Source organism: Anastrepha ludens, chromosome X (genome assembly GCF_028408465.1).
Source record: "Anastrepha ludens isolate Willacy chromosome X, idAnaLude1.1, whole genome shotgun sequence".
NCBI classification, from domain to species: domain Eukaryota; kingdom Metazoa; phylum Arthropoda; class Insecta; order Diptera; family Tephritidae; genus Anastrepha; species Anastrepha ludens.
The window spans coordinates 71,307,316-71,333,767 of NC_071503.1; the positions used below are offsets into that span (position 1 = coordinate 71,307,316).

Below are 26,452 nucleotides of genomic sequence, written 5' to 3' on the forward strand. Positions count from 1 at the left end.
TAAAATTGGAATAGAATCGGTCCAAGATGGCTGCCCCAGGGAACTCTTGAGTAAACGTCATATACGTTGGAAGCAAAGTTTTAAAAAATAACTCTCTGCGTTCTATTATAGAAGAAAAAAGAGATCCAACACAGAAAACAAATTTCAAAGCCAAGACATTAAAATCAGACGACCGGCCGCTATGAGCAAAAGATTCGAACTTTTAATTCCAACATCAAAGTAAATCAGTAGTAAACGGTTCCAACAAAATAGTTCAATATTTCACATAGCACGTAGAAACAACATATTTTTAGAACGAACTTATGGTACCCGAATTAAGTTAGGAAATAGGCTTGTTTACTAACAAACTGGGTGACGTAATTTTACTTATTTTTACTGATTTTAGCCGGGCTACATCAAATAAATAATCTATGCTGATAGGACCAACACGATTTATAAATTTGAAGGCAATATTCGACACAAAATTCTGTTGACCGGATCACTTTCAACAGTCCAGTCGGAGTAGCTATATGCCCGAAATTATTTATAATTGTACGAGGTGGCAATAACATTCAACGTTTGTATTCCGTCGGCCCGAAGAGACGCACAAGCTGCTTCAGCCGACAATGTATATTGTGTACTTGTGCCGCTTGCGTTCACCAGCAATGAGGTTTAAGAGCCTATCAGAAAAGCTGAACCCTCCAAAGCCATAGGTCTCGGCGGTAATAAACATGTTAATGCTAAAACACTTAAGCCACATGAGACCAGCCTATCTCACTAACGCCACCTGTCCATAGACATTCTTATAATCCCTGATTTATACAACTTTCTGCAAATGGTACTATCTTTATCTACCACCATTTCAGCTTCATCAGCTCCTGCGTTTGCAGCTTTTAATCGGTCTCTCCATGACTATCAGCTCTATAGGTCCTTTTCGGACTTGTTCTGTTAATTTTCTTCTACACTAAGCAGTTTTTTACCTTTGTGAATGATAGAATGCACATGCACCTTGGGTTCTTGGACATCATGTGGATGAATCATAGCATGTGCAAAAAGTCTGCTATCTGCAAAACAATCAAATGAAATATGTGCTTAAATTTGTTATGTTAGTATTTTGATTTTATTTACCCGGTGATGTCAGGCCTAAGGCGCCGGCATTCACAACGCTATTGTCATATGGTGAATTTTCTGGCACGACCATCACTGGCCCAGGAGCTGTTGTGGACTTGGGCACTAGCTTAGGATGCAATACCGTCAGAGTCAATGTAAATTCTTGACTCTTAAATACCGAGTTCAGCTGGGTACAAGCAAGCTTAAAGACGCGATTTAAATAATAAGCCGGTTTCTTATTACTATAAACCAGTGCTTTCAAGACATCCAAATAATTGGTAATTCCGTCATTGCCAATCATTTCAACGCCATCTTTATTGATATTGGTCTTAATGTCAAGTGTTGAGGAAAGCGATTCATCACCATCTACCTGAATCTCTTCGTGATCAGGATTTAATGAAGGGAAGACGATGACACTGCATGAATCCAAATTTTGCATATTTGCCACGATTTTATCGTTGGTGTTTACAACAGTTATATTAATAGTGCCTAGTATATGAACCCCACGTTTAATTTCCGAATACGAAACCAAATTATTTGTATTTCCTGAAAATAAAAATAATTACTATATGAACTTATAAGAGGGATAAAGGGAAATTATTTTTAGTTACACTACATACTCATGCAGGCTTATAAGATAATTTATTGGGTATTTTTTAATGAAACCGGTGAAAGTTTCGACGAGAGTTTCATCCACTAAAATTATCATCATCCGTCTCCAGTTACGAACTCCAAAATTCTTATATGTTTATTAATACATGAATTTAAAGCAAGAGGAAGATTCCCCAGTATATAGAAAGCAAATAAAAACAGAGCAATGCATAAATAGAGTTTACCTCCAATTTTATTCTGCTGTCAATCATGGGAATGGGAGTTGCTTGCCCTGTAATACCCATTTGGTGTAAATACGTACCTATGGTATCAGGCATGAATTTTGTTTGCCCACTAATGCAAATTATATTTTATGAATATTAATATACATAAATGTATATAGTATTTGATTTAAAGTCATACTATCTCGCAGCAATGCGTCTCCATATTACAGTAAAAAATTTTAAAACCCCCTCTTCCGCGAATTAAAACTTTGGACATATTATATTGTATATACACACCATATTTATAAAATACGTACGACATTTAATTTAAAGCGTTAAGTCGACCTAACAAAACACGAGTGCTATGCAGAAATACTGTGGATACGGTAGCCGGAATCGAAGTCATGAAGGTTATTTCTAAATAACTCATCTAAAATTTGTCTACGATGAAATTCTGAAGTAGTCATTCAGTTCATATCAATACAGTTTGGAACAAATAACAACATAACATAACAAATAATACGAATGTAATATAATAAATTATAACACCCCTAACAATATAAAACCTAGTTAAATAAAAATAAATAAATAACTATTTCAAAGAAGGCTTAGCTTTCATACAAACCGCTGCATCAAAAGAAAATAATAACATTTCATAAATGATTTGAGTTTTACACTTTCTTAAATAAAAAAAATGTCTACTCATCTTATTAACTTATGAAAACTATTGCAACAAGCAAATGGGTTGTAAAATTAATCTTAATGAAAAGCGAGTTTCCTTTCTCACATTTGCGAACTAGCACTTTTCTCTTTCCTAAGAAACAGAACACTACTAACTACATATCAGCCAGCAACTGAATCAGCATTTAGTATATTGCTGTTACATTGATTACATCTGTCATTGAAGTAACTCCGATCTTTAGACAGGGTACTTAATCTTAAATTTTCGTAAATACTTATACTTATTTGCTTACCGTTTATTATAATTTTAGCTTTTTCCTCACTATTTACATCGAACTGTTTGTGTTGCAGGTGATTGATTATATCATTTGTTCTGATTGTAACGGGTAACGACGATCTAAAGAATGGCACATATGGGGCTACCATCAATTTGTTTTTAAATTCTCCGACGCTCATATCACTATTATAAACAACGTTACTGTCAGCAATAGCTTTGCTAGGCAGTATTAATTGGTTGGGCTCGTTAACCATTATGTAAGTCTCAATGGTCGGTAATCGTGTGGAGCTTTGGTTGATGCACATCATAGTTGTGCGTACCTCGATGTTCCGCCGACCGATTGTGGGATTATCTTTCGTGTTGATATATTGAATTTTTTGCAGCAAGTGTTCCAAGTTGGTTTTGCTCTGGCCTTCAATGTATATTTCATTCATTTCTGCATTGGTTTGTACCTGCGAGTCAGCTTCCAACAAACTCTCTGATGGTGGTAGCAAATGCTCAGCACAATTGGTACCGCATCGGACATCCTCCGGCGAAAGAACCGAGTTTAGTGATATTTTTATTTCAGAAATATCACCATTGAAGCCATGTTTCAAACGATTTTCTGAACTTTGATAGCATGCACCTATTGCTAAGGTTGTGTTGACGCCATGTGCTGCATGCAACGGCCAGTCGTCTATCACTTCCGGATTGCTGTGCCGATCTTCTATTGAGTTTTCAAAACGTATGCCGTCAATATATAATTCTACTTTTGCTGATTGATCAACATTTAGCACATAGTGATGCCATTCGTTGTCGCATACCTGCGAAACTTTCCAACGCCATTCGGCAGGACTGAAGATATTCAAGTCACCTTCGTTGAAATTTTTACGCAACAATAAAATTAGCCGGCAATTGCGCACAAACAATGCCATATGATGACGATTCATTTTGTGATCATCAGCACTGCAAATTATGTGTTCTTTGATGTGTTTACTGGTGGTCGCCAGGTTGTAGTGTCTGAATATTGTGATTATGCTAAAGGGGCGCGTGGAAAAGTCGTGGTGTGTAATTATCACATCAGGCACAGTCACACCTGTCGCTCCATCGAAATGAAAAACAGGTTCTAATCCTTCATCATAACTTAGGTCTTTTGTCCACTCAGCATTGCGAGGAAGTAAGTCGATTAATGAGAGCCCAGTAGAGCAATTAGATATATCGCGATCGCAGCCAAACGAAATGTGTTTTGTCTGATAAAAATTAATTAATTGAGTACATGTATACATATTTATACAAAATATGACTAGGTTAGCCAAATACACTGATTAAAGGCGTGAAAAACGAGCCGACATCCCTTCGATTAAGACTTAGTACGATGGTGTGAACTGCAGTGAAAGGGTATACGTCCATTCTGCTATGAAAAGATCCACCAACACTCCAGGTATAAAGAAACTACAGTTGTTCAGATATTGTGAGATCCCTCACCTTTCAGCTGTAATCATTGAAGTCAAAGGCTAAATATTAAGATACAACCCACCATTACTTAGACATTCATCGGGTTAACTCAGCAGTAGCCACTTCTTGTCTTCTTGTTATTCATGTGACTTAGTCGCGTACTAAGGTCATATCGTCTTCTTAGTTTCAAATTCCACAATTTCAAAATTCGAGTTTGGTTTCAAAATAGGTAAACTAGCGTACTACAAAATCGCGATAAAGATATGAAAGTGATAAGAGCAATGCGTCCGTTTCCACAACAGTCGGTTCTACGTTACCGAAATGACACGGATTTATATCCGGCCAAAGACTGTCACTCCAGCGGCATTCCCTGTATGTAAATATGGGGAATGTCTATTCTGCAACAACAACAACAACAACAACAACAGCAATGCGTCAACCTAAGAAACGCTGAAATCAAATGTCAAAACAAAGGAGTGGTGTATTTTGCCTTTTCCCTGGCACCCGGCGATGACGCCAATGACTAAGGGTTCTCTCTCTTCTCCACTTTGAGGAACGTAAATCTCATTATAACATCACACGTCGCCAAAAATACTTTAAGTCATGAAAAAATATTTAAATACAAACTATAAATCCTTGATTTTATTTCCAATGATAATATTCTGCTGAAGACATTAGTGAAAGGTTGATTAGTATCCAGTAAACCTTCGATGTTAGATCAAGGAATTATTGGTTTGACATTGAGAAAACTTTAACGAAACAGAAAATGTTTAAAAAACCGATAATAACAGAAATGAAAAGTTTCAAGAATAGCCTACGGCTAAACACAGCCCATTTGGATATCTGTAGAAATATAAGGAACGCAATAAAAATAAAACTTTTAGTAGAACAGAACGGGTTCAAAAAGTTTAGGTAGTAGGTAGAGCAATTGGAAAGTGACAAAGAAATTTGTTCAGAACTTTCCGAGCTACCCACTGCGTTTTGGAAAAGGAGATAGATTCAGTAGTATATAAGGCGCTTATCACAACATGTCACACGCTATCACAACATAAACAGAACACTATAATAAACATAAGGCTTGCCGGCCTTAATAAATGGCATGCCTAATACCACGAAGATAGAACAACAAACTGATAATTACAATCGGCATAACTAGAGGCTCTTCAAAAGGCAGAGCACTATACCCATTACTGTGGGGGAAAGTTTTTGACTAGCGACTTCAAATACTTGTTGAACCTACTAAGTTTATTTATTTATTAATGTACATCCTACAGAGTTAAACCTTACAGAATAAGTTTAGCTTAAGCATGATTGCATCACTTAATCGTATAGATCTAGTGTTATGCTCGTAAAAATTTTTGCGAGCTCAGTACACGTAAAATTGATATATATAATATTGCTTGAAAAGATAAGAGAAGGCCTCTCTCATACAAGATCTGAAGACCAAGTAGATTACGCCTTCCAGTATATGATGGAACAAAATCCTGTTAGTTCAATTTGCTTTTCAGTAAATTTTGAATGTACTTCAGAGTAAGGATTGGAAATAAGGGAACAATATCGACACAGCATTTGACTAAAGATTTGCGATCGAACTAAAATGTCTGTCAACTATCGGCTGACTACTTGATCAGCAGTCTCTACGTGCGCACACTAAGGACTTTTTAGTCGGCCTACTTATCACACATACTCGTATACACGCATACCTTTACAAAAATTGCAACTTTCAGAAAGACAGGGTTACCGTAAAATATGTTATAAACAAATTTATGTAAATTACTTGTAAGCCGTTTACAAGCCGCTGAGCGATTATTTCCTTATGTTTATGAGGAATGAAATATGAACTTTTATGCTCATAAAAACTGGGACATTTTTTCGTGCATGTAATTTTTTTAAATTCTAGGTTACTAATCGATCACTGGGTGGACGGACCAAAATAATTTCTGCCTTGCTTTTTAATTATTCTTCGAATTTCAGTAATTGCAATAATAACACACTTGGATAAAATTTTGTCGGTCCACTTCAGTGTACGCGCCTTCGGCCCAACCCGCTCAAATAGTTGCCACTTTGGAACATTTTTCAAAAAGCAGTGAAATTGGACTCGCTAAACCATCAGCTCATTTTTTCAAAATTCTTTTTGATAATTCTTCAGTGCTCGATTGAGGACTAAATTTTAGTTGCGACAAGGGCATTCTTCATCGAGATTTCGAATGAGGGTCTTTCAAAAATTACGCCTGAATGTCAGAAGAATGTTAGAAGTGAATAATTCCAAGAAGTGAGCAATCCCTCTTTTTACGCAATCTTTGACATTTGTCAAGTAGACAAATGTAAAATTTTACACGATAGAGGTTTGCCAACGAATCAGTAAATAGGATTAAGACTTGGTTGACGTCCATGAACTTGGAATTAGACGAGCACAAAACTGATGTGGTCTTAATAAGCAGTAGGAAGGCACAAGAATCCATGAAGATAAAAATTTAAAATGTAACTATCAATTCAAAACCCACCATTAAATACCTCTGAGTGATGATTGGTAGTCGTCTAAATTTTAAAACGCATCTAAAATACGCAGTGAAAAAGGCATCGAGTGTGTAGTCCTGTCTGGCACGAATATTGCCAAACCAGCGGTGGCCCTAGTCAATGCAAAATAATACTGTTTAGTAGGGTTGTCAGCTCGGTCCTTTTGCATGCGGCACCGATCTGAGCTGATGCAATGAACCTCAATAGCTACGCAAAAAAACTAAAAGCCGTCTATCGGCTTCGCCCTTTGGGGACTATCTGCGGCTTCCGCACAATTTCTGATACCGCATCGTTCGTTATTGCAGGACTAATCCCAGTTGACATTGTAGCTAAAGAATTCGATAAAGAAGAAAGGCGTCACTCCATCGCCCACTTGTAGGACCAGTGGAACAGGTCATCCAAGGGTAGATGGACGTATGAGCTAATACCCACCCTTACAACGTGGTTAGAAAGGAACCACGGGGAACAAACTATCACCTGACTCAATTCCTTTCAGAACACGGGGTGTTTAGAAAATACCTCCACAGATTTTGACATGATAGTTCACCAAACTGCGCAATCTGCACGGAGAGAGCACGCCATGCTTCCGAAACCTAAAAAATTTTAAACGGAGAAAGTATTACGGATTTTATGCTGAAATCAGCTAATAACTGGAAGAGAATCTGCGCGCGTGTAACACAGATTCATAACGACCTTTTTCAAAATGCTTATGTATCATATTAAACTTATGCCTCTAGCACAATCTTGCCTATTTATGTTTTTACAGATTATTTAAAATAGAACGATATTGCACTTTAAAAGGCGAATTGAATTATGACGGTATTTGATAAATAAGTGTACATCTAATGTATCTTTCATTGCTTAAGTCACGTGAAAGTAAAGTTGTTACAAAAAGTGAGTCCTTATCTATTATTAAGACTTAACCATGATAAATTCCAATATGTAAATTAAAGTCACCTTGACAAATGAATTCGAGTTGACACTACTTATTAAATACTTAAGATTATCCGAATGCATCTGGTAGAAAAAATCAGTATCAGGAGAAATATAGGCATTAAAAAGTAAATAAAATTTTTGTTTGAGAAATTTACTTTGATACAAATTGTCTCCGCCACCTCTACTTAAACCCGCACCGAATAGCTTTTTTTTTTTCATAAAACAAACATACTTGACTTTACCAATAATACCTAGACTCCCTGTATACCGAGCCACATTGGTTTTGAGAGAACCTGACCTCTCCTGAGAGACCCAGAGCCCTTCTGCGGATTAAACAAGGGACACTGCGCACACAGGTAATACAGGGTGGGCCATATAGCGTTTGCTTTTTGAACCACCTATTTTTTTGAGAATGGTAACACAAATGACATGTCAAATGTGTTCATAATTTACTTAAAGGTTTGACATTTACGAAATGGGACGCTATACGCTTGAACAAAATTGGTAAATATTGAAAACCTATTTGCAAAGTGGTGAGTCTTCTTCTTCTTTTCTGATGAAGCTCATTTTCACATCGGAGGTTACGTCAATTAGCAAAATTGTCGGATTTGGGGCTCAGAAAATCCACACGTTACTGTAGAGAAGCAAATGCATCCACAACGAGTCACTGTTTGGTGCGGTTTTTGTTCTGGCGGCATCATCGGGCCATTTTTTTCGAAAATGAGCGAGGAGCCGCGGTTACAGTAAATCGCGAGCGTTACCGTGACATGCTCAACGAGTTGTTTAAAAAAATTGAAGAGGATGACATAGACAACATTTGGTTTCAACAGGACGGTGCAACTTGTCACACTGCCAAAGTTACACTCGAACTTTTGGCTACCGTTTTTGAACACCAAATAATCAGCCGAAATTCCGATATCAATTGGCCGCCTCGGAGCTGTGATTTAAGCCCGTTGGACTTTTTTTTGTGGGGAGCCGTTAAGGACAAATGCTATGCGAACCATCCAGAGACGATTGATGCTTTAAAACACGAAATCGAAGTTGCCATTCATGAAATTGGAGCCCGAACAATCGAAAATGTGCTTAAAAATTGGGTTGATCGAATGGCAGTCGTAGCAGTCATTTGAACGATATTATTTTTCATTCATAATTGACAATGTTCAATCTTCAAAATAAAAAAAAAGTTTGAAAAACTATTGATTAGTTTTTTTATAGCCGATTGAAAAAGCAAATTTTACATGGCCCACCCTATAGAAAACTAATAAGCTCATAGGGAACTAAGGACAATCTAACAGCACTCCTGAGTTCTTATAACCGAAAAACACTTTAATTATTGCATAAAATTCGTTAAGAACAATTTAAACATTAATAGGAATTTAGAACGGGACATTGTAGCCTAAACTATCACATGAATAAACTGGGAATTTGTCGAGTTTGCAGAACAAGGAATGAAACTGCAAGGCACATACTTAAACATTGTCCTGGACTGATGCAACCAATCTTGGGTGAACATCTAATTTCAGACGGCACGATAAGCCCCAAAGGCTTAGGGATCATATTAAAAGTACTTTCGGGAGTAGAATAAAGATACATTCTCTAGCTTCTTGAAAGGATCACAATATATAAGCTTTTTTTTGAAAGTGGTGTAAGTGTATTTTATTTTATTTGGAGATATTTAAGGTTTGCCATTTGAATAATTTGAAAAATATGGATATATGTTACTACTTTAGTTTAGTATTTTTTCAATATACTCGTATACTTACAAACCATTAACTACGGTACTTCCATGGAAACCACATCATTTTTTTATGACATTTGTTTTAAATACTTCAACAGTAAACAAATAACAAAATAAAAAGGCCTTAACTAAACATTTGTTGTACTATTCAACGAAAATTATTTATACTCTTACTATTAATATATTTAAACTATTTTCATTATGATAAAGTTTTCGAAAATAGTCATGATGTATTGGAAGGATATATGGTAATAAATCAATCATATCTCTAAAGCTTTCGAATGTGAAGGGTCTGGAATGATGATATAAACGTGGTGTACTCTACTTCCAAAGTTCTGTGGTCTTGCCAGTGAGAGAAATAAATTTAGTGATTTAAAATCATCACTCTCACTAAATTATGCTTCTTAAAACATCTATTCAATATATTTCAACCTATTTACTTCTACACCGTTAATATTTTTGCACCTTCTTAGAATCGCATCTTCTAAAGGTTTTCTAGAAACAAAATCAACTTGTTTCATTTCTCGGCACTGTTTTGTGGCCGTTTAATAGTCTTTAAGGACATACAATACTTATGTCATCCAATGTACCTGGATGACTTTATGTTCTATAATAGACAAGGAAGCCTCGATTTACAATGTTACCACACATATAAAAATGCACTTAATAAAATATGTAGTAAAATTTTGAACTAAATATTAGTATGTCTTTGGGGAAAGTGGACTTACACCATTTTAAAAGTAATTATATTTCTAACTTCATTAACTACGAAAATTTGTAATGATAAAAACAAAGAAAGTTTTAACAGATTTCTTTGGAAAAGTTTATAAATAAAAATTTCATAGTAAATTGTATGCATTTTTTTAATTAACTTATTATTTTTGGAAAATGGACTTACATCACTTTCAAAGAAAACGGCTCAAATATCAAGGTCACAATACTGAAGGACATCTAACGGTAAGCCCAAGAAATAGCTGTTTCGAAGGGATTGGACAAAAGGGAGAAGGATATTAGATATGTTAGCATGTGAAAAAATATCGTGGAAGGACTCTTGGCATATTGGACATAAATTAGGTATGTTCGAGTCTATCCTGGATAGATAGTGGCTTAACCTTGTATAATATCTCAACTCTATCTCTGCGGATCCGGCATTGATAAGGCGAAGAGAAAGCCACTAATAATCTTAAATTCGATTTTTGGGTTCGTGCGTGAAACAGAAAATGATAGAATAATTGTAAGCCTCCGAGTGTATTTGTGGCATCAAAACCTCCTCATAAAAAATATCTGCCGTTCGGAGTCAGCTTAAAACTGTAGGTATCTCCATTTGTGGAACAACATCAAGGCGCACGCCACAAATAAGAGGGGGAGCTCGGCCAAAGACCTAACAGAAGTGAACGCGCAAATTATTAATTTATTTAGTTGTTTATAGTTTAGGACCAGCCGACCAATCCCGTTTTATTTTGGCTACCTTTCGAGCTACGTTTGTATCATAATTCGAAAACGTTAATCGCGTTCCTCCGAATATTTGGATTCTTACTTCACACATTTGTGTTCCTTTGCTGCGTTTACGTCAAACTTTTTCCACCAATTGAGGCCAAAGTATGTGGTGGTGTTGAATCGGAACTGTTTTTATTTGTCTTGGCTGTTCCAAATGTTTTTCATATCTTGTTCACAATCGTCTAAGAATTTCATTTGCATTATTTCGCTATAATCCCCAACTATATTTTATGCAGCATAATACCCTTGTATGCTTTCCCGCATTCGCAGTTCAATTTCCAATGCTGGCCACCTGCTATACCAATCGACCAAAAGTTTGGAATTTTTGTTACTTCCTCCTCACTATAAACCCCAAAGTTATTCTTCCTTTTTGAAAAATAATCAAAACGGCAAGTCATAAACTACTCAAAAATTTACGATCGAAGGAGCACAATCCGATCAATATCGAGAGTGTCCTCCGTTTCTAACGTGGAAGAGTCACCCAGGTTTGAATCATATTCAGTATCTTCAACGCCATCTTGAAAATACATAAGCCGCTCAATAACATGCTATATCAATTTGTTTATAGAAGTGGGAGCTACTCCCTTTGCAAGAGAAGATTTCTCGCTTAACCGTTAAGGGCCGTTTGGCGATTGCTTACTTCTTACATAGCAGCGTCAGTCACGCTATTAGTAGTCACACTTCGAATATATTCCATACATTCCTACTTACCTTTAAAGCTACTGATGTATGTATATTTAAATTCTGATTACTACAGTCCATGTCGCAAAGTTCAAGTCGTGCATTTGGAAAAAGGGAAAGGCTTTCAGTTGCAGTTGCCTGTCCAAAGAAATGCATTTATAAAAGAATGTATTTAGTTTTTTCGACATCTTCGTTTTTTTTTTGTGTTATTCTTCTTTTTTGTATTTTTGCTTACCGTGTAATCTATACGTTCAGGAATGCCTAGGAATCTTGCCTCACAAACACGACGCACTTTAATGCTCACCATAATTGGCGCTGACTCCTTCATAGCACAATCGTATGCCACCACCGATAAGATGTGATTATGGGAGGCTTTATGAGATAACGGCTCATTGTTCTTGATTGAACCCTCATTGTCTATTATAAAGGGTTGATCATTATTGAGGATTTCATATTTACAAACGTCCCCAAATAATGGTGTACAATCCTTATCGGTCGCCTCGACGCGTATGATCTCTTTGTATAAGCGTCCTTCATCGACCTCGGTAACGTACGACGGCTGCAGAAATGTCGGTGCATATTCGTTAATATCAATAACCGTTATATGTACATTGGCCGCGGCAGAATGAGTGCCATCGCAAAAAATGGCCACAATCTCAAAGTGATAACTCTTTCGCTTCTCACAATTCAATGTACGACGAGCCTTCAAAATGCCTAAGTTGTTCACTAATTCAATCTGAAAATAATATTTAGAACGTATGTATATAGCATATACAATAGTTATCAAGAAACTATTTATCAGCGATTACACACCTGAAAAGGTATTTCGTGATACGGTTTTTTTAATATGCGAAAGTTACAAATTTTCTCCTCATCAACTTTAATTAAAGGGGTTATTTCAACCAAAGTTTCATTTTCACGGACCAACCCATGATAGGATTTTTCCAGAACATTTTCTGAATTACAAAAATAAAAGTAAAATAAACAATTGTTATATATCGCAAAAGATACCATACAGCAACTCTTTGTCTACCCCCAATCCTCTTAATCCCTTAGAGCATTTTTATTATTTACTTCAGCATACCTTTTTGTGACAGGTAATCATCATCATTCTCACTGGACGAGCTTATTTGATATTTGAGTGATGTTGTAGACGAGCCTAACACTCTCGCCGACCCGCAAAAAAGCAGAAGGCACAACGCCAGAGTTATTTGTTTATTATCCATTCCATTTACCATTTTTTTCCATTCACCGTAAATTCTTCTTTCAACAACGCATCTATAAATATATATTTACACTTGTTACTGGCAGGATCGAGATTCAATTTTTTCCGACGAAAATGATATTATTGAGCTTTTTTTATGTTTTGCACCACTCCAGCCGTAAAGTTTACTGAAGTTTCACTGAAAATATACAAAACAAAGTTGATGTAGATACAGTGGCCGACATAACTATGCATACCCTACCTAAGGGAAAATTCAAACACAAATATATTTTTCTATTATATCATTCAAATTTTGATTAACTTATTAATTTATTTATAATATAGTAACATTATAAAAACACAAATCAAAATATTTCAATTCCAAAAACAAGATATTATTTTCATCTTTTTGTTTTATAAATGCCCAGAAACTTGTAGCGACAAAATTTGCGGTCCCTTGTATCCTACTAGTAATAGTAAAAGTAATAACGTTATGCAAATGACTCAATACTTGGTGTTGCCGCCTTTTGCGTTAATTACAGCCAAAAGGCGGCGTGGCATACTGTGAACTAATCTCTTAAGAAGCTCTTCAGGTATTTGATTCCAGGTCTCTTGCAATTTCTGAAAAAATTCTGCTTTCTTTGAGCGACAACTTGATCGATCGATTTTTTCGTCTAAATATTGCCATAAGTGCTCGATAGGATTTAAGTCGGGGCTTTGAGCGGGCCATTCTAAAAGCTCTATTGAGTTTTGTCTAAAGTATTCCTTTGCTACGCGACTGGTATGTTTGGGGTCGTTGTCTTGTTGATATATGAAGTTGTGTCCAAGACCCATTCTTCGTGCCGAGGGCTCTAGGAATGTGCTTAGCATATTGACGTAGGACTCCCCAGTAATTTTTCCTTCAATATGTACCAGATCTGATATACCGCTATAGGAAAAACAGCCCCAGATAAGCACACTTCCCCCGCCAAACTTAATTGTGCTTTGCACGCACTTTGATTGGAGCCTCTCATTACTTTTTCGCCACACTTTTTCTCTTCTTTTTGTATTTTTAAACTCAAACATACTCTCATCGCTCATATAACCCTCTCCCAGAAACTCAATGGCATATTGAAGTACTTTTTGGCAAACGCTAGTCGCGCTTTCATGTTTTTATTGCTGATGAGAGCTTTCCTGATCTTGCAACGACTAGAAAACCCCTCTTCATGAGTTCTCCGCTGAGTTGTTCGCTCGCTTTCATTAATTTGAAGACTTTCTTTAATAAACTTTGCCGAAGTTATCGGTTCTTTCAGAATTTCCCTTACTATTTGCGTGTCATCGCGAGAATTGGTTACCCTTGGCCGACCTGTTCTTGGAGCGCTGGCAAAATCCGCCATTTTTTTAACTTTTTATAACTCTCTGGATTGTTGACTTGCATCTGTTATATTTTTTAGCAATTTTGCCATTCCCCATTCCATATTTGGGGTCCTGAACAATTAGTTTTCTTAAATCAATGCTTATTTCCTTCGACTTAGGCATTACAATATGCTAAAAGTATATTTGTTGTAAAGTACAACGTAAAATAAACACCATTACCTTTTCACTACGAATTTAGGAAATATTTAAAACGAAGGACAACACACGCGGATATTTTAGTGGTATGCACACTTTTGTCGAATCCGAAAAGGAACTGAGACGCAATTAGTGAAAATTGTTCTGACATATGAAAAGATAACGGCACATTTTTAACGGCGCTGGTTTGCTGGCTCACACTTAAAAAAATAATGTGTACAATCTTAAATTCAAGGAGCAGCTTACGGACTTATTTCCATAACAAAATATTTCTTCAAGGGGTATTCATAGTTATGTCGGCCACTGTATATCTAGATATAGTTTATTTATTAACAAAAGCTAACTACAATATAAGGCGGGCGAAAAAGTTCGTATCGTTTTTACCAATATATGAATAAGTTAATCAATTATCTATTCGCCGTCGCTGTTTACAATGCCGCTGTTTATTCGTCGTTCCGCAAAAAATCGCCTGGTCTGGTGTCAAAGAAGATGTTGAGCCAATTTTTAGGTATTTTCAGTCGAATAGCCTCATTCACGCGATGTAGCTGGACAATATAGAGCCCCTTGTTGACCGTGGCATTCTTTTCGAGCATTTCCCAATCCACCACGCCCTGCCACTCCTACCAAACACATATCACGATTTTCTTTGGATGATGATCCGGCTTGACCTTCGGTTTTGGCGTATCTCCTGGAGCCAACCACAGCTTTCCTTCATATTGATATATAGTCACCATTTCTCATCTCCCGTGACGATCCGTACAAAAAGCACTGTTTGTGACCGCGTGTTGCTAAGTGGCGAGCGAGGTGCTGAGAAACAATTTGAAGGCGACTTTCTTCATTTTTTCGGTAAATCCCATTGAATTAAGGTGATTCAGAATCGTCTTATGATCGCAGCTCATTTTTTTTTCGCCAATTCATGACCGGTTTGGCGACCGCTCTCCTTCAAAATTGATTTGAGACGTTTTTCATCGAATTCAGAAGGTCTTCCGCTGCGGGACGTGTCATCGACGTTGAAGTATGTAGACTTTTCTATGACACCTTCTCCATACACGTCGCAAATGTCCGGGGCTGGTTTGGCAGCTTTTTGACATCGATGAAAAGCAAAGAAGAGGAGGTGTCGAAAATCTTGATTTTGGCCTCCTGGGTATTCCATTTCTAAGCTTCAAAACTAATAAAAAATTAAATAACTCAAAAATACAATTAACATAATTTTGTGGAGCAGAAAGAGTTCTATCGAACAAATACTTACTCTTTGCCAAAGAGCAAACAAATCGTTGTAAGATGAAATAATATATAAAAACACTATTAACTGATTCTCCAACCCAATAGTAATATGGCACGCAAGCTAAGCAGGTTTTCTTCCTGTTTTAAGTCATCATCGATGGTTTGAAATGTTTTCCATAGCACAAGTCCAATCGAAGGTTTCCCAGAGCCTACCTAGGGCTATTATTTCCACTTACGCAATTTTGGACGAGTTTAACCAAGCGCGCCAGTCGTTTCTTTCTCGTGCTAACCGGCGCCAATTAGACACACCAAGTGAAGCCAAGTCCTTCTCTACCTTTCCAACGCAGAGGAGGCCTTCATCTTCCTCTACTACCACCAGCTGGTATCGAATCGAATACTTTCAAAGCCGGAGCGTTTGTATCCATTCGGACGACATGACCCAGGCAACGTAGCCGCTGGATCTTTATTCGCTGCGCTATGTCTATGTCGTCGTAAAGCTCATACAGCTCATCGTTCCAGCGCGATTCGCCATTGCCAACGTGGAAAGGTCCAAAAGCTTTACGCAGAATCTTTCTCTCAAACACTCCAAGCCTCGCTTCATCGGATGTTGTCATCGTCCACGCTACAGCGCCATACGTTAGGACGGGCATGATGAGAGTCTTGCAGAGTGTTAGTTTTGTTCGTCAAGAGAGGACTTTACTACCCAATTGCCTACTTAGTCCAAAGTAGCACTTGTTGGCAAGAGATATTCTACGTTGGACTTCAAGACTGACATTGTTATCGGTGCTAATGCTGGTTCCTAGGTATACGAAGTCTTTTCCAACCTCGAAATCATAACTGTCAACAGTGACGTGGGTGCCGATACGCGAGTGCGCCGACTGTTTGTTTCATGACGGGAGGTACATCGTTTTGTCCTCGTTTACCACCAGGCTCATTCGCTTTACCTCTTTATCCAGTTTGGAGAAGGCAGAACTAACACAGCGCGGTTGTTAAGTCCGATGATGTCAATATCATCGGCATACGCCAACAATTGTACGCTATTATAAAAAATTGTGCCTGAGCGAATAAAATCTGAGGCTCGTACGATCCTTTGCAACATCAGGGTAAAAAAGTCACACGACAGCGAGTTACCCTGTCTGAAACCTCGTTTGGTATCAAACGAGTCGGAGAGGTCCTTCCCAATTGTGATGGCGCTGCTGGTGTTGAGCATAGCCGTATAAGTTTTGTGGGGATACCAAATTCAGACATCGCGGCATACAGGAAACTCCTTTTCGTGCTGTCGAATGCAGCTTTGAAGTCGACGAAAAGATGGTGCGTGTCGATTCTCCTTTCATGGGTCCTTTCCAAGGTTTGGCGTATTGTGAATATTTGGTCGATGGTAGACTTTCCAGGTCTGAAGCCACACTGATAAGGTCCAATCAGTTGGTTGACGGTGGGCTTCAACCCTTCACACAATACGCTCATTGGACCTTATAAGCGATGTTTAGAAGACAAATCCCGCGATAATCGGCACAACTTGCAGGATCACCCTTCTTATGGATTGGACAGAGCACACTTAAATTCCAATCGGCAGGCATGCTTTCATACGACCATATTTTGCATAGAAGCTGATGCATGCACATTACCAGCTCCTCGTCGCCATGATTGAATAGCTCAGCCGGCAGTCCGTCGGCGCCCGCGGCTTTGCTGTTCTTGAGACGCACTATCGCTATTCTCACCTGTCGTTGCTGTAGCAGTATCTTCGCCCTGTCAGTGTAGTGTAATTACCGGTCGTCTTCGTCTAGCTCATCTAACGGTAGGCCCAGGAAACTGGCTGTTTCGACGGGTTTGGTCCAGAGGGAAAGAGGTGTTATATGAGTGGGTTTGATGGGGCATGTGAAAAGGTGGTTAGTGTCGTGCGGGGTGCCTTCACATGCTGGACATATGTTTAGTACGTCGGGGTCGATTCTGGATAGGTAGGAGTTTAACCTGCTACAGTATCCAGAACGTAATTGTGCCAAGGTTACGCGGGACTCTCGGGGAAGCTGGAGCTCTTCGTCTGCAATAGGTGGTGGTTGGACTCCGATAACGGCATTCGGAGGTCGGGAGCTTAAGAAGGTGGTAAGGGTCTCCCGATGAATGCCGTTAATGGCCTGTCTGTACACTGTCTGATCCTGGAGTGGTCTGTCTGTTTTGTCCTGGATCTCGTCCACGTAGTTGAGGAAGTGTCTCCTGATGTGCCTGGGAGGGTTCTCAGGCTCGAGCAGGTGTCTGCATGGGTGAGGCCTACGGTGACACCCTAGCAGAAACTGCTTGCCGAGCATTTTGTTGTGCTTCTTAACAGGGAGCATGTGAGCCTCGTCATGCAGGTGTTGAATTGGGGACATCAGGAGACATCCTAATGGCAGTATTTTGGCAGGCAGTGAAGAAGCGAGAAAGGCGGGCGAGGTAGTCGTTTACTTTGGAGCATAGGCCATCAATGTCATTGCCCGACGCCATTATCGTGCAGTCGTCGGCGTATGAGACCAGTGAGACTCCCTCTGGTGGATGGGGAGTTTCAAAATATAGAAATTAAAAAGCAAGGGTGAAAGGACACCACCCTGCGGTACTCTTTGCTTTATTTTTCTTTGTTTTGAAGTTTGGTCTCGAAATATCACCGACGAGTGACGACCACTCAGGCAGTTCGCGGTCCACCTCTTCAGCCCTGGCGGGAGTGTCGACTGCAAAATGTCATCTAGTAGCGTGGAATGGCTGACTGTATCGAAAGCCTTCTGTAGGTCCAACGCTACTAGGACAGTCCTCTCGCAGGGGCGGTTTTGGTTTAGTCCACGGTTTACCTGGGTGTTTATGACGGTGAGTGCCGTGGTGGTGCTGTGCACTCTACGGAAACCATGCTGGTGTGGGGCTGGAGTCAGGTGTTCTGTGAGAAGTGGTAGTAGAAGGGCTTCAAGCGTCTTCACTACTGGGGAAAGGAGAGTTATCGGATGATAAGACTCCCCTTGGTTGGCGGGTTTCCCAGGCTTCAGTAGTGGGACCACTCTCTCTAATTTCCACTTATCAGGAATGATGAGAGTGGCCATAGACAGGTTGAAGACCTTAGTGAGGTATTCTACTCCCAATGGTCCCAGCTTTTTCAACATCAGCATGTTTAGTCCGTCGTGGGAAATGGCTTTTGATGGTTTCATGTGTTTGAAGGCCCCCTGAACCTCGTCGCTGGTGAAAGTAAGCGGTGCAGTTGTATGGCAGTTTGTGCAACCGTCTGGTGGCACAACGTTTGGATCTGTCGACCGGAGGATGCAGTATAAATTGCCGGCTAAAATAGCTCGCGCATCTCTTCGGGTCCGACGAAGTACGACCGTTGAATGTGATATCCACTTTGTCGTTGTGCTTCGTCGGGTTCGACAGGGACCTTACGGTGGACCAGAGCTTGCTCACACCAGAGGTGAAGTTAAAGGACTTCAGATGCTCTACCCATTTGGTCCGCTTGTCTTGGGTGACCAGTTGCCGGATCTCCGAATTGAGATCCTTTATTCGAGGATCCCCGGGATCGGCCTGGCGTAGGCGGTCACGCTCGTTCGCCATAACGGCTGTTTCGGCTGGGAAATTGGGACGTAATTCCCGGATCCGTTCAGCAGGTATGAAGATGCGGCGGCTGTGATCGCCTTGCGGAATGCGCGTTCACCTGCGCGCACATCGGTGGAAGTGGGTAGGGCTGCGAAGATGTCCTCAGTACATTCCGCAAATCTGGCCCAATTAGCTTTGTTAAAGTGGATGTATGACCGGTGATCCACGGAAACAAAGTCGGCAGGTTTCTCGATCGAGATGATAATGGGCAAGTGGTCTGATGCAAGCGATAGCATAGGTCGCCAGGTTATGCTATTTATCAGACCAGCGCTAGCAATTGTTATGCCAGGCGAGCTGCTGAAATTGCCCACTACCGTAGTGGGGCGTCGTCGTTTACAGTGCTGAACGTCGAATCGTCTATCTGCTCTGCCAATAGCTGTCCCCTACGATCATTTGGCAGGCTTGCATGCCAAAGATCGTGATGCGCGTTAAAGTCACCTACTATCAATCGGTTTTCTCCCCTGATGAGCGCACCAATATCAGGGAGATACCCTGCCGGGCAGCAGGTGACAGGGGGTATATAAATATTATATATTTCGAGTTAGGCATCGCCTGACGGGACAGCTATACCTTGACGTTCTAAGGTGCTGTCCCTGCGGTCGATGCCTTCATCGATAAGACGATACTGCACTGAATGGTGTACTATGAACGCTAGGCCACCACCGCTGTCTCGCTCGCGGTCCTTTCGGTGCACATTGTAGCCGTCCCTGGTAATCAGGGGGGAGCTAGCGTGCAGTTTTGTATCCTGGACCGCAGCTATCTTGATTCCAAACCGACTCATGAAGTCGACTATTTCGTCAATCTTGCTCGTGAGTCCGTTGCAGTTTAATTGCTGCTAGTTTGTCCCCGCACTGGGGTAGGAGCAGGAGTTGTGGGTTAGAGAGGGAGTTGTGTTGCTCGTGGGGGCTCCTTACCGTTGAGGTGTTGTTAGTGGCGGCAGTGTGAGCGGGAGCAACACGTGGCCACATACCTTGTGGACCACTCCCTGGGTGTCTTAAGGCCTGAGCAGGTCTTAAGATGGCACCACTTTTTGCACTGGTTACACCTAACCGAAGTGGAGTTCGGGTGGAGCCGTTTGTGGCAAATGCAGCAGTAGTTGGGTTCGACGCCAGCCCGGAAGAGAAGTATTTGGAGCAAACTAGTTGAAATGAGTTGCTTCTGTGACGAAAGATTGGGGGTAAAATACGGTACACCAGACAGGGCTAGTATACTGGGGCGGCAGCCCTTGGTCGGGAAGAACCCGAGTCATTCCGGTAACGTAGAACCGGCTGCCGTGGGCTATTCTCACCTCGTCATGGTCGGGTAACGGAACGACAATTCCGTCGTCAACGATTAGGGTATTAGGATCTTCACATTCTCTGTGACATGCGCAGCTGTCACTATCTAATAGGTTCGAGAAGTGTTCCCTCCATAATTTAAGAATGCCCTGGATGTCAGTCACCAGATTGCCGTCTTTGTTCTTTCAGGATAACGCCTCGCTGTTTAAACCTTCTGTAAGCCGCCGCACTTTCTGGTAGAATTTTCGGGCGTTGTTCCTATTGGCCAGCATCTATCTCAAGCTCCTCGCACTCACGTATTTCGGCCTCTCCTTTCTTCTGTCGGATAATACGTCTCTCTTCCTTTCTTAGCTCTCTGTAGCGATCCCACATGGCTCGCGTTGCGCCCGATCGCAACGTGGCTCTATAGGCGGCATCATTTCTTTCGGCGGCAGCATGATATTCCTTGTCGTACCGTTTTTTCGGGCTCGCCGGAATCCGATTTCTTCTTCGGCGGCGGTACGTGGGGAAGAGAAATGTTGCCCCATTGCTCGCGCATGCCGATTTGTTGGGCAGTGCTTTCGGAGAGCAGGAGTGAGAGTCGAGTGGCGAATCTTCTGGCTGTCTGTTGTAATTGCAGCTTTTCGATGTCGAACATTCTTTGCGTAGGTAGATGTACGTTTTTTGCTGCACAGAGGCGTGTGCGCAGTTTGGCTGCAACAAGGTAATGATCCGAGTCGATGTTGGGTCCTCGGATCGTACGTACATCTAATACACTAGAAGCGTGTCTTCCATCTATCACAACATGATCGATCTGGTTTCGCGTTTTTCGATCAGGAGACAGCCAGGTAGCTTGGTGTATTTTCTTATGCTGGAATCTGGTGCTGCAGACTACAAATTTTCGGGCCCCGGCGAAGTCAATTAGCCTCTGTCTTATAGGAAAGGGGATAAAAAAATAAAAATACACGTGTATCGGCGTTTTTCATGTACACGTCACAATTTTTTTTTTTTGTATTATATAACTTTAAACGAGCAATTCTTGTATGCATATCTGTATAGCCACACGATCTCAGGGTTAGTTTAACGGATTTCAATGAAATTGGGCAGACAGATAGTGGCCCCTATTATGAGTTGCATTCGATCTTCGATATTCGTTGGTTGTCGAAGATCGAAAATCGAATGTCAATTTGGTATTATGAGCGGTGCAACGCTGTCGAAATTTTCGTTGTATACCGAATTTAGAGTCGAATGCAATTTTGCTTTCGATTGTGTAGCGTATTGTGGGAAAACTTGTTAAAATGTAAGTTGTTTGCGATTATTTATTGTTTTATAGTAACCAAATAATAAATATATACTAATTTTGTTAATATTATGCAGGAATATGTTAATATATGTTAATATTTTGCGAGGAATTTACAACGGAGCTGAATTGCTTGGGACCACCAGTTAGAGCGGCAGCAAAATGGATTAAGGTTAATAATGTTTTTTTTTTTGTGATGTTTATAGAAATACATTTTTATTTTTTTATTATTTTCCCTTGGCAGGTATGGGCTGAAATACGTAGAGGAACTGAAATACATATTTTTTTCGAATGACGAATAATTGAATTAAGAAAATTTATAACAAAAATAAAACAGAAACTGTGGCGTAAAGGTTTCTATTTAATACTTTTTAGATTTTGCTATAATATTCTAAGAATTTCATTTCTTATGTTTTCTGCTTCTCCGTTATTTGGCTCCACTTCAATATCTTCAGCATCATCGTTGAGGGTCTCATCGGATAACTCTTCATCCGGAAGTCGAACATTATAAAACAAGCAAATGTTGTGCAAAGCTGCACACACATTAATAATTTGTGTTGCTTTTTTTGGAGAATAGTGAAGAGCTCTTGGCTCGGGTGCACTGCTGCAACTGGTTTTTTGTACTGGACAGTAGGTTCATAAACGGCTCTTTAGATAATCTAAAGTTCTTTAAAAAACTGTAAGGAAATTTCTGTAATATTATGTACGTCAACACATTTTGAAAATACTAAACTTACTCAGTGGAAGCCATTTCAAGGGGGTTGGATGCGCCCCTCAGCTGTTTTCTACATCTAGCTAGTTCCACTAATCTTTCATCGAGCGTTGAATCGTCGAACCACAACTCCGTTGTACTCATTTTCACAAAAAATACTTTTTTTTAACTTTTAAAATTGTTGTTAGCAAAGAATTTCAACACAATCGGTTTTTCTTTTATTTTGATTTGCTGTATCAGCTGAGAAAAATTATCTATTGTAAATGCGTCGAGCGATCGAAATTCACAATAGTCCTATTCTTCAACGAATGAGCACCATAATACCAAATGAAAATTCGTTCGATCAGCACTTTCGACTATAGTCGAAGATCGAATGTTGCTCATAATAAGGGCCAGTGTATCATATTTCTAGACTTTTCACCTAGGTGTTGTCACTGACAATGTTTCACAGGGTTGCCACCTGTTCGAAATTAAAAACAAAAAGGACTAGAGATATGCCGATGTGCATCTCTTTTGCGACCTTCCCATGTACACAAAAAGCACTGGTGGGTTAGAAATCCACGCTTAACACCCATGAGTAATCCGACCACTTTTAGATCGCAGCAATTATGCTATTGGTAGTTTAACAGCTGTAATATTAATTCCATGCCTTCGTATGTTTCTTTGAGGTTGGTGGCATATGCGATCGGGACAGCTGGATGTTTGTTACCGATATGAAGCAGCACTACTTTAAGGCTGTTGACCGATGCATCGATGAAAAGTCGCCACTCCTCTGAAATATGAGGGTAACCAATTTTTTCAAACATCGAATCAATATCACAACAATAAGCCAGGTTTTTTCCCCCGATCTTCGTGCAATTTAAAAAATTCGTCATATGGAACACTACTACGTCGATCACGAGCGGCTGTTATTTTAAAATCAGCCGCCACTATATTCCACTGCTTAAAGCCTGATGCAAAGAGTTCTGTTCTCTTTGACAAATTTCCTTCTCGTACAAGGTCATTGAAGTCGGCTTGCGTTACCAAATGCGGCACTGCAGTCCCAAGTTCACTGGGTGTGGGTACAAATTCCGATACTTCTGGTTCCCCGCATCTCGCATTCGATGCAAGAAATGTTGATAGCATTGTTGGTGCTACTGTTGGTTCTCCATCCCTTAATTCGGGAACATCATCAAAAATCTCCATTGAAGCCGCTATACCTTCTTCTGGTGAGTACAAAACCGCTGGAATAGCCGATTCTAGATTAGCGTAGCGAATTTTGTTGAGGCGAAAGTATTGGTAGGGGAGGGGGCCCAGTTGTGACGCAGGCCCAGTTGCGACGCAGCTAAATATTTTTGACATGCGGTATGAAAATGACAGTTCGAGCCCTGCCAATCATGTTCGTTTGACGTTCAGCAGTTTTTGTGCAGACTCCAACGTTAGTAGTCGCATTATCTATACACGCACCAAACATCGTGTTGAAAATCGTGCGAAAAAGTTATTTTGATTTTTTTCAAAGTACCAAAATTTTGTGAAATTAACAGTGAAAAGGCGAGTGTAATGCATCAAAATATTGTATTTGCCGTATATTTTGTGATTCTATATGGATTTATGTGATTATGTGGTGTCTATGAAAAACTTGCTTGTCATACACAAAATAGCATCGTGACCCGGTTGTGACTCAGCGGGTGGCCCAGTTATGACGCACCTTTTTTTTGCACTACGATCATATAGAACTGCCGAATTCCTACATTTTTGTTGTTGTTTAAAAAAAACCAACTGCCAACTCGATCAATTGCAACGTATGCAAGCGTCCAGTTCATTTGAAGTGCGCCAACATGCAGGCAAGTTATTTCACTTGCAAACACTGCGAAAGTGACGTGGACGACGACTAGGAATATTTAGATGACGATGATGAATAAAAATCGTTGTCATTTATGGCCATTGAAGGACATTTTCTTTTGTATTTTTCATTATTTTTGCCATTGAAAGCCTTCAAAATAAATAAATCATTAAATCACAACAATTGGTGTGACATTCCTTTCATATTTTCTCATTTCCAGTAAATTTCTTGAGGTGCGTCACAACTGGGCCACTTTTTTTTTGTCCTAAAAAAAGTTATCCTGAAAAAATTTGTTCCAAAATTTTTTGAGTAACTCAAATAAACATACTTTCTTTGGAGAAAAGTTGCGTTTGGTTAATAGTTAAATGTTAAACTTCTTCATTTTTCAATTTGCGGAACTGAGGAAAAAATTTTAATTTTTTTCAAAACCCGCGTCACAACTGGGCCCCCTCCCCTACCCTTTAGTTTGAGTAAAAGTTACACAAAAGTAGCACAGTTCACTGCAGTGCTCCGTACGTGGTAGCCAAATTGTTGGTACAGAGTACTTTATTGTTGACCTTCCATCAGCAAACTTGCATAAATTTCTATAGCAATAGTCGCACACGACTTCCGGAGTATACCACAAGTAAGGAACATAAGCAGTCTTGAATATTTTCTGAAACGAATTAACCACTGTTTTTAGAAAAAAAAATTCAAGAAAATCTGAGAATTGATAAAAAAAATTTTTTTTTAATTTTACATAATAAAAACATTTCCACGAGTCTGCCTGCAGAAATGCAGCGCGATTGGATCACGGGAATTGATCCAAAGTTTTTCACACAGGCGGACTACGAGCTCTATATTTTATACATAAAAAAAAAATTCTGACGTGTACATGAAAATCGCCGATACAGGTGTATTTTTATTTTTTCTCCCCTTTCCGAAAAAGTATGTTTGGTTCATAGGACAGAAAAAAAGTTCGTTTTTGTAACGCAGTGTAAGTGAATGGCGATTAGTAACTTTCCCCACTTGCGGGGACTTTTACATATGGAACCATCCTCCCTTGCGTGGGCTTCTACATATGGAACCATCCTCCACATGAACTAACTTCATTGAAAATAGTATTCCTATTTCATATCTATAACGGACTTAACTTTATATTTATACGAAATATATTTATTATGCAGTCGTATCACCTTTGATCCGCCACGATCAAAGTGGGAAATACCCCAAAGCGCTAACTGACAGAATTATGGCCACGCTAAAGCATATTACAGGCGGTTCCCGAAACGTAATATAAAGGTCGCTGGAAGTCATGCTTCACCAAATTGCCCTAAAAAAGAAAATCGCACATACGTCAAATGCATATTATGCGGTAAGAACTACCCCGCTAACTATAAAGGATGCTCAATATACAATCAGCTTTAAAAAAAACAAACATCCACCATTGAGTTGAAAGCCAGAATCCATTGCTCAAAACAAATTTCAAGGTCCAGTCGAAATCACTAATCAAGAATTAAATATCAGGCCCGGTGTCTCATACGCCAAATTTGTGAGATATAACAACACCTCAAAAAAATCCGCTGTTAATAATATGTATATAAAGGGTGATTTTTTAGCTATTATCATTTTAAACAGTTGGTTTTAACAGCTGACGCACGCTTTGTTTCACTGTCAAACATCTTCATTTGGGTCTATAATTTAACCATGAATCATCTTACAAACGAACAACGCTTGCAAATCATTGAATTTTATTATAAAAACGCGTGTTCTGTTAAGAAAGTTTAAGATCCACTTTTTTATCGAAAAATTGTGTTGAACGACGAAGCTCATTTTTGGATCAATGTGTACGTAAATAAACAGAATTGCCGATTTTGGGCCGTTTATGGGCTGGAGGTATCATTGGACAGTACTTCTTCAAAGATGCTGCGAATCGTAACGTAACTGTGAATGGTGAGCGCAACCGTGAAATGATATCCAACTTTTTTTTGCCCAAAAGGGAAGAGCTTGACTTGCATGACATTTGGTTTCAGCAAGACGCTGGCACATGCCACACAACACGCGTAACAATGGAGTTGTTGAGAGGCGAGTTCGGTGAGCATTTTATTTCACGTTCGGGACCTGTCAATTTGCCAC

The 26,452-nt window shown here is 39.6% G+C and overlaps 1 protein-coding gene across 1 annotated transcript in view; it reads right to left on the reverse strand.

The window, feature by feature from the left end:
• LOC128869411 (calsyntenin-1) overlaps positions 1 to 26,452 on the reverse strand; it is a 60,814-nt gene that overhangs the window by 16,030 nt on the left and 18,332 nt on the right. The window contains exons 2-8 of the mRNA XM_054111962.1: positions 12,750 to 13,068; positions 12,479 to 12,621; positions 11,901 to 12,401; positions 11,696 to 11,803; positions 2,879 to 4,091; positions 1,108 to 1,635; positions 960 to 1,043 (exon numbers count right to left, since the gene is read on the reverse strand). Of these exons, the coding sequence (XP_053967937.1) occupies positions 960 to 1,043; positions 1,108 to 1,635; positions 2,879 to 4,091; positions 11,696 to 11,803; positions 11,901 to 12,401; positions 12,479 to 12,621; positions 12,750 to 12,903 (2,731 nt within the window). The 5' untranslated portion in view covers positions 12,904 to 13,068. The remainder of the gene's footprint in view (positions 1 to 959; positions 1,044 to 1,107; positions 1,636 to 2,878; positions 4,092 to 11,695; positions 11,804 to 11,900; positions 12,402 to 12,478; positions 12,622 to 12,749; positions 13,069 to 26,452) is intronic.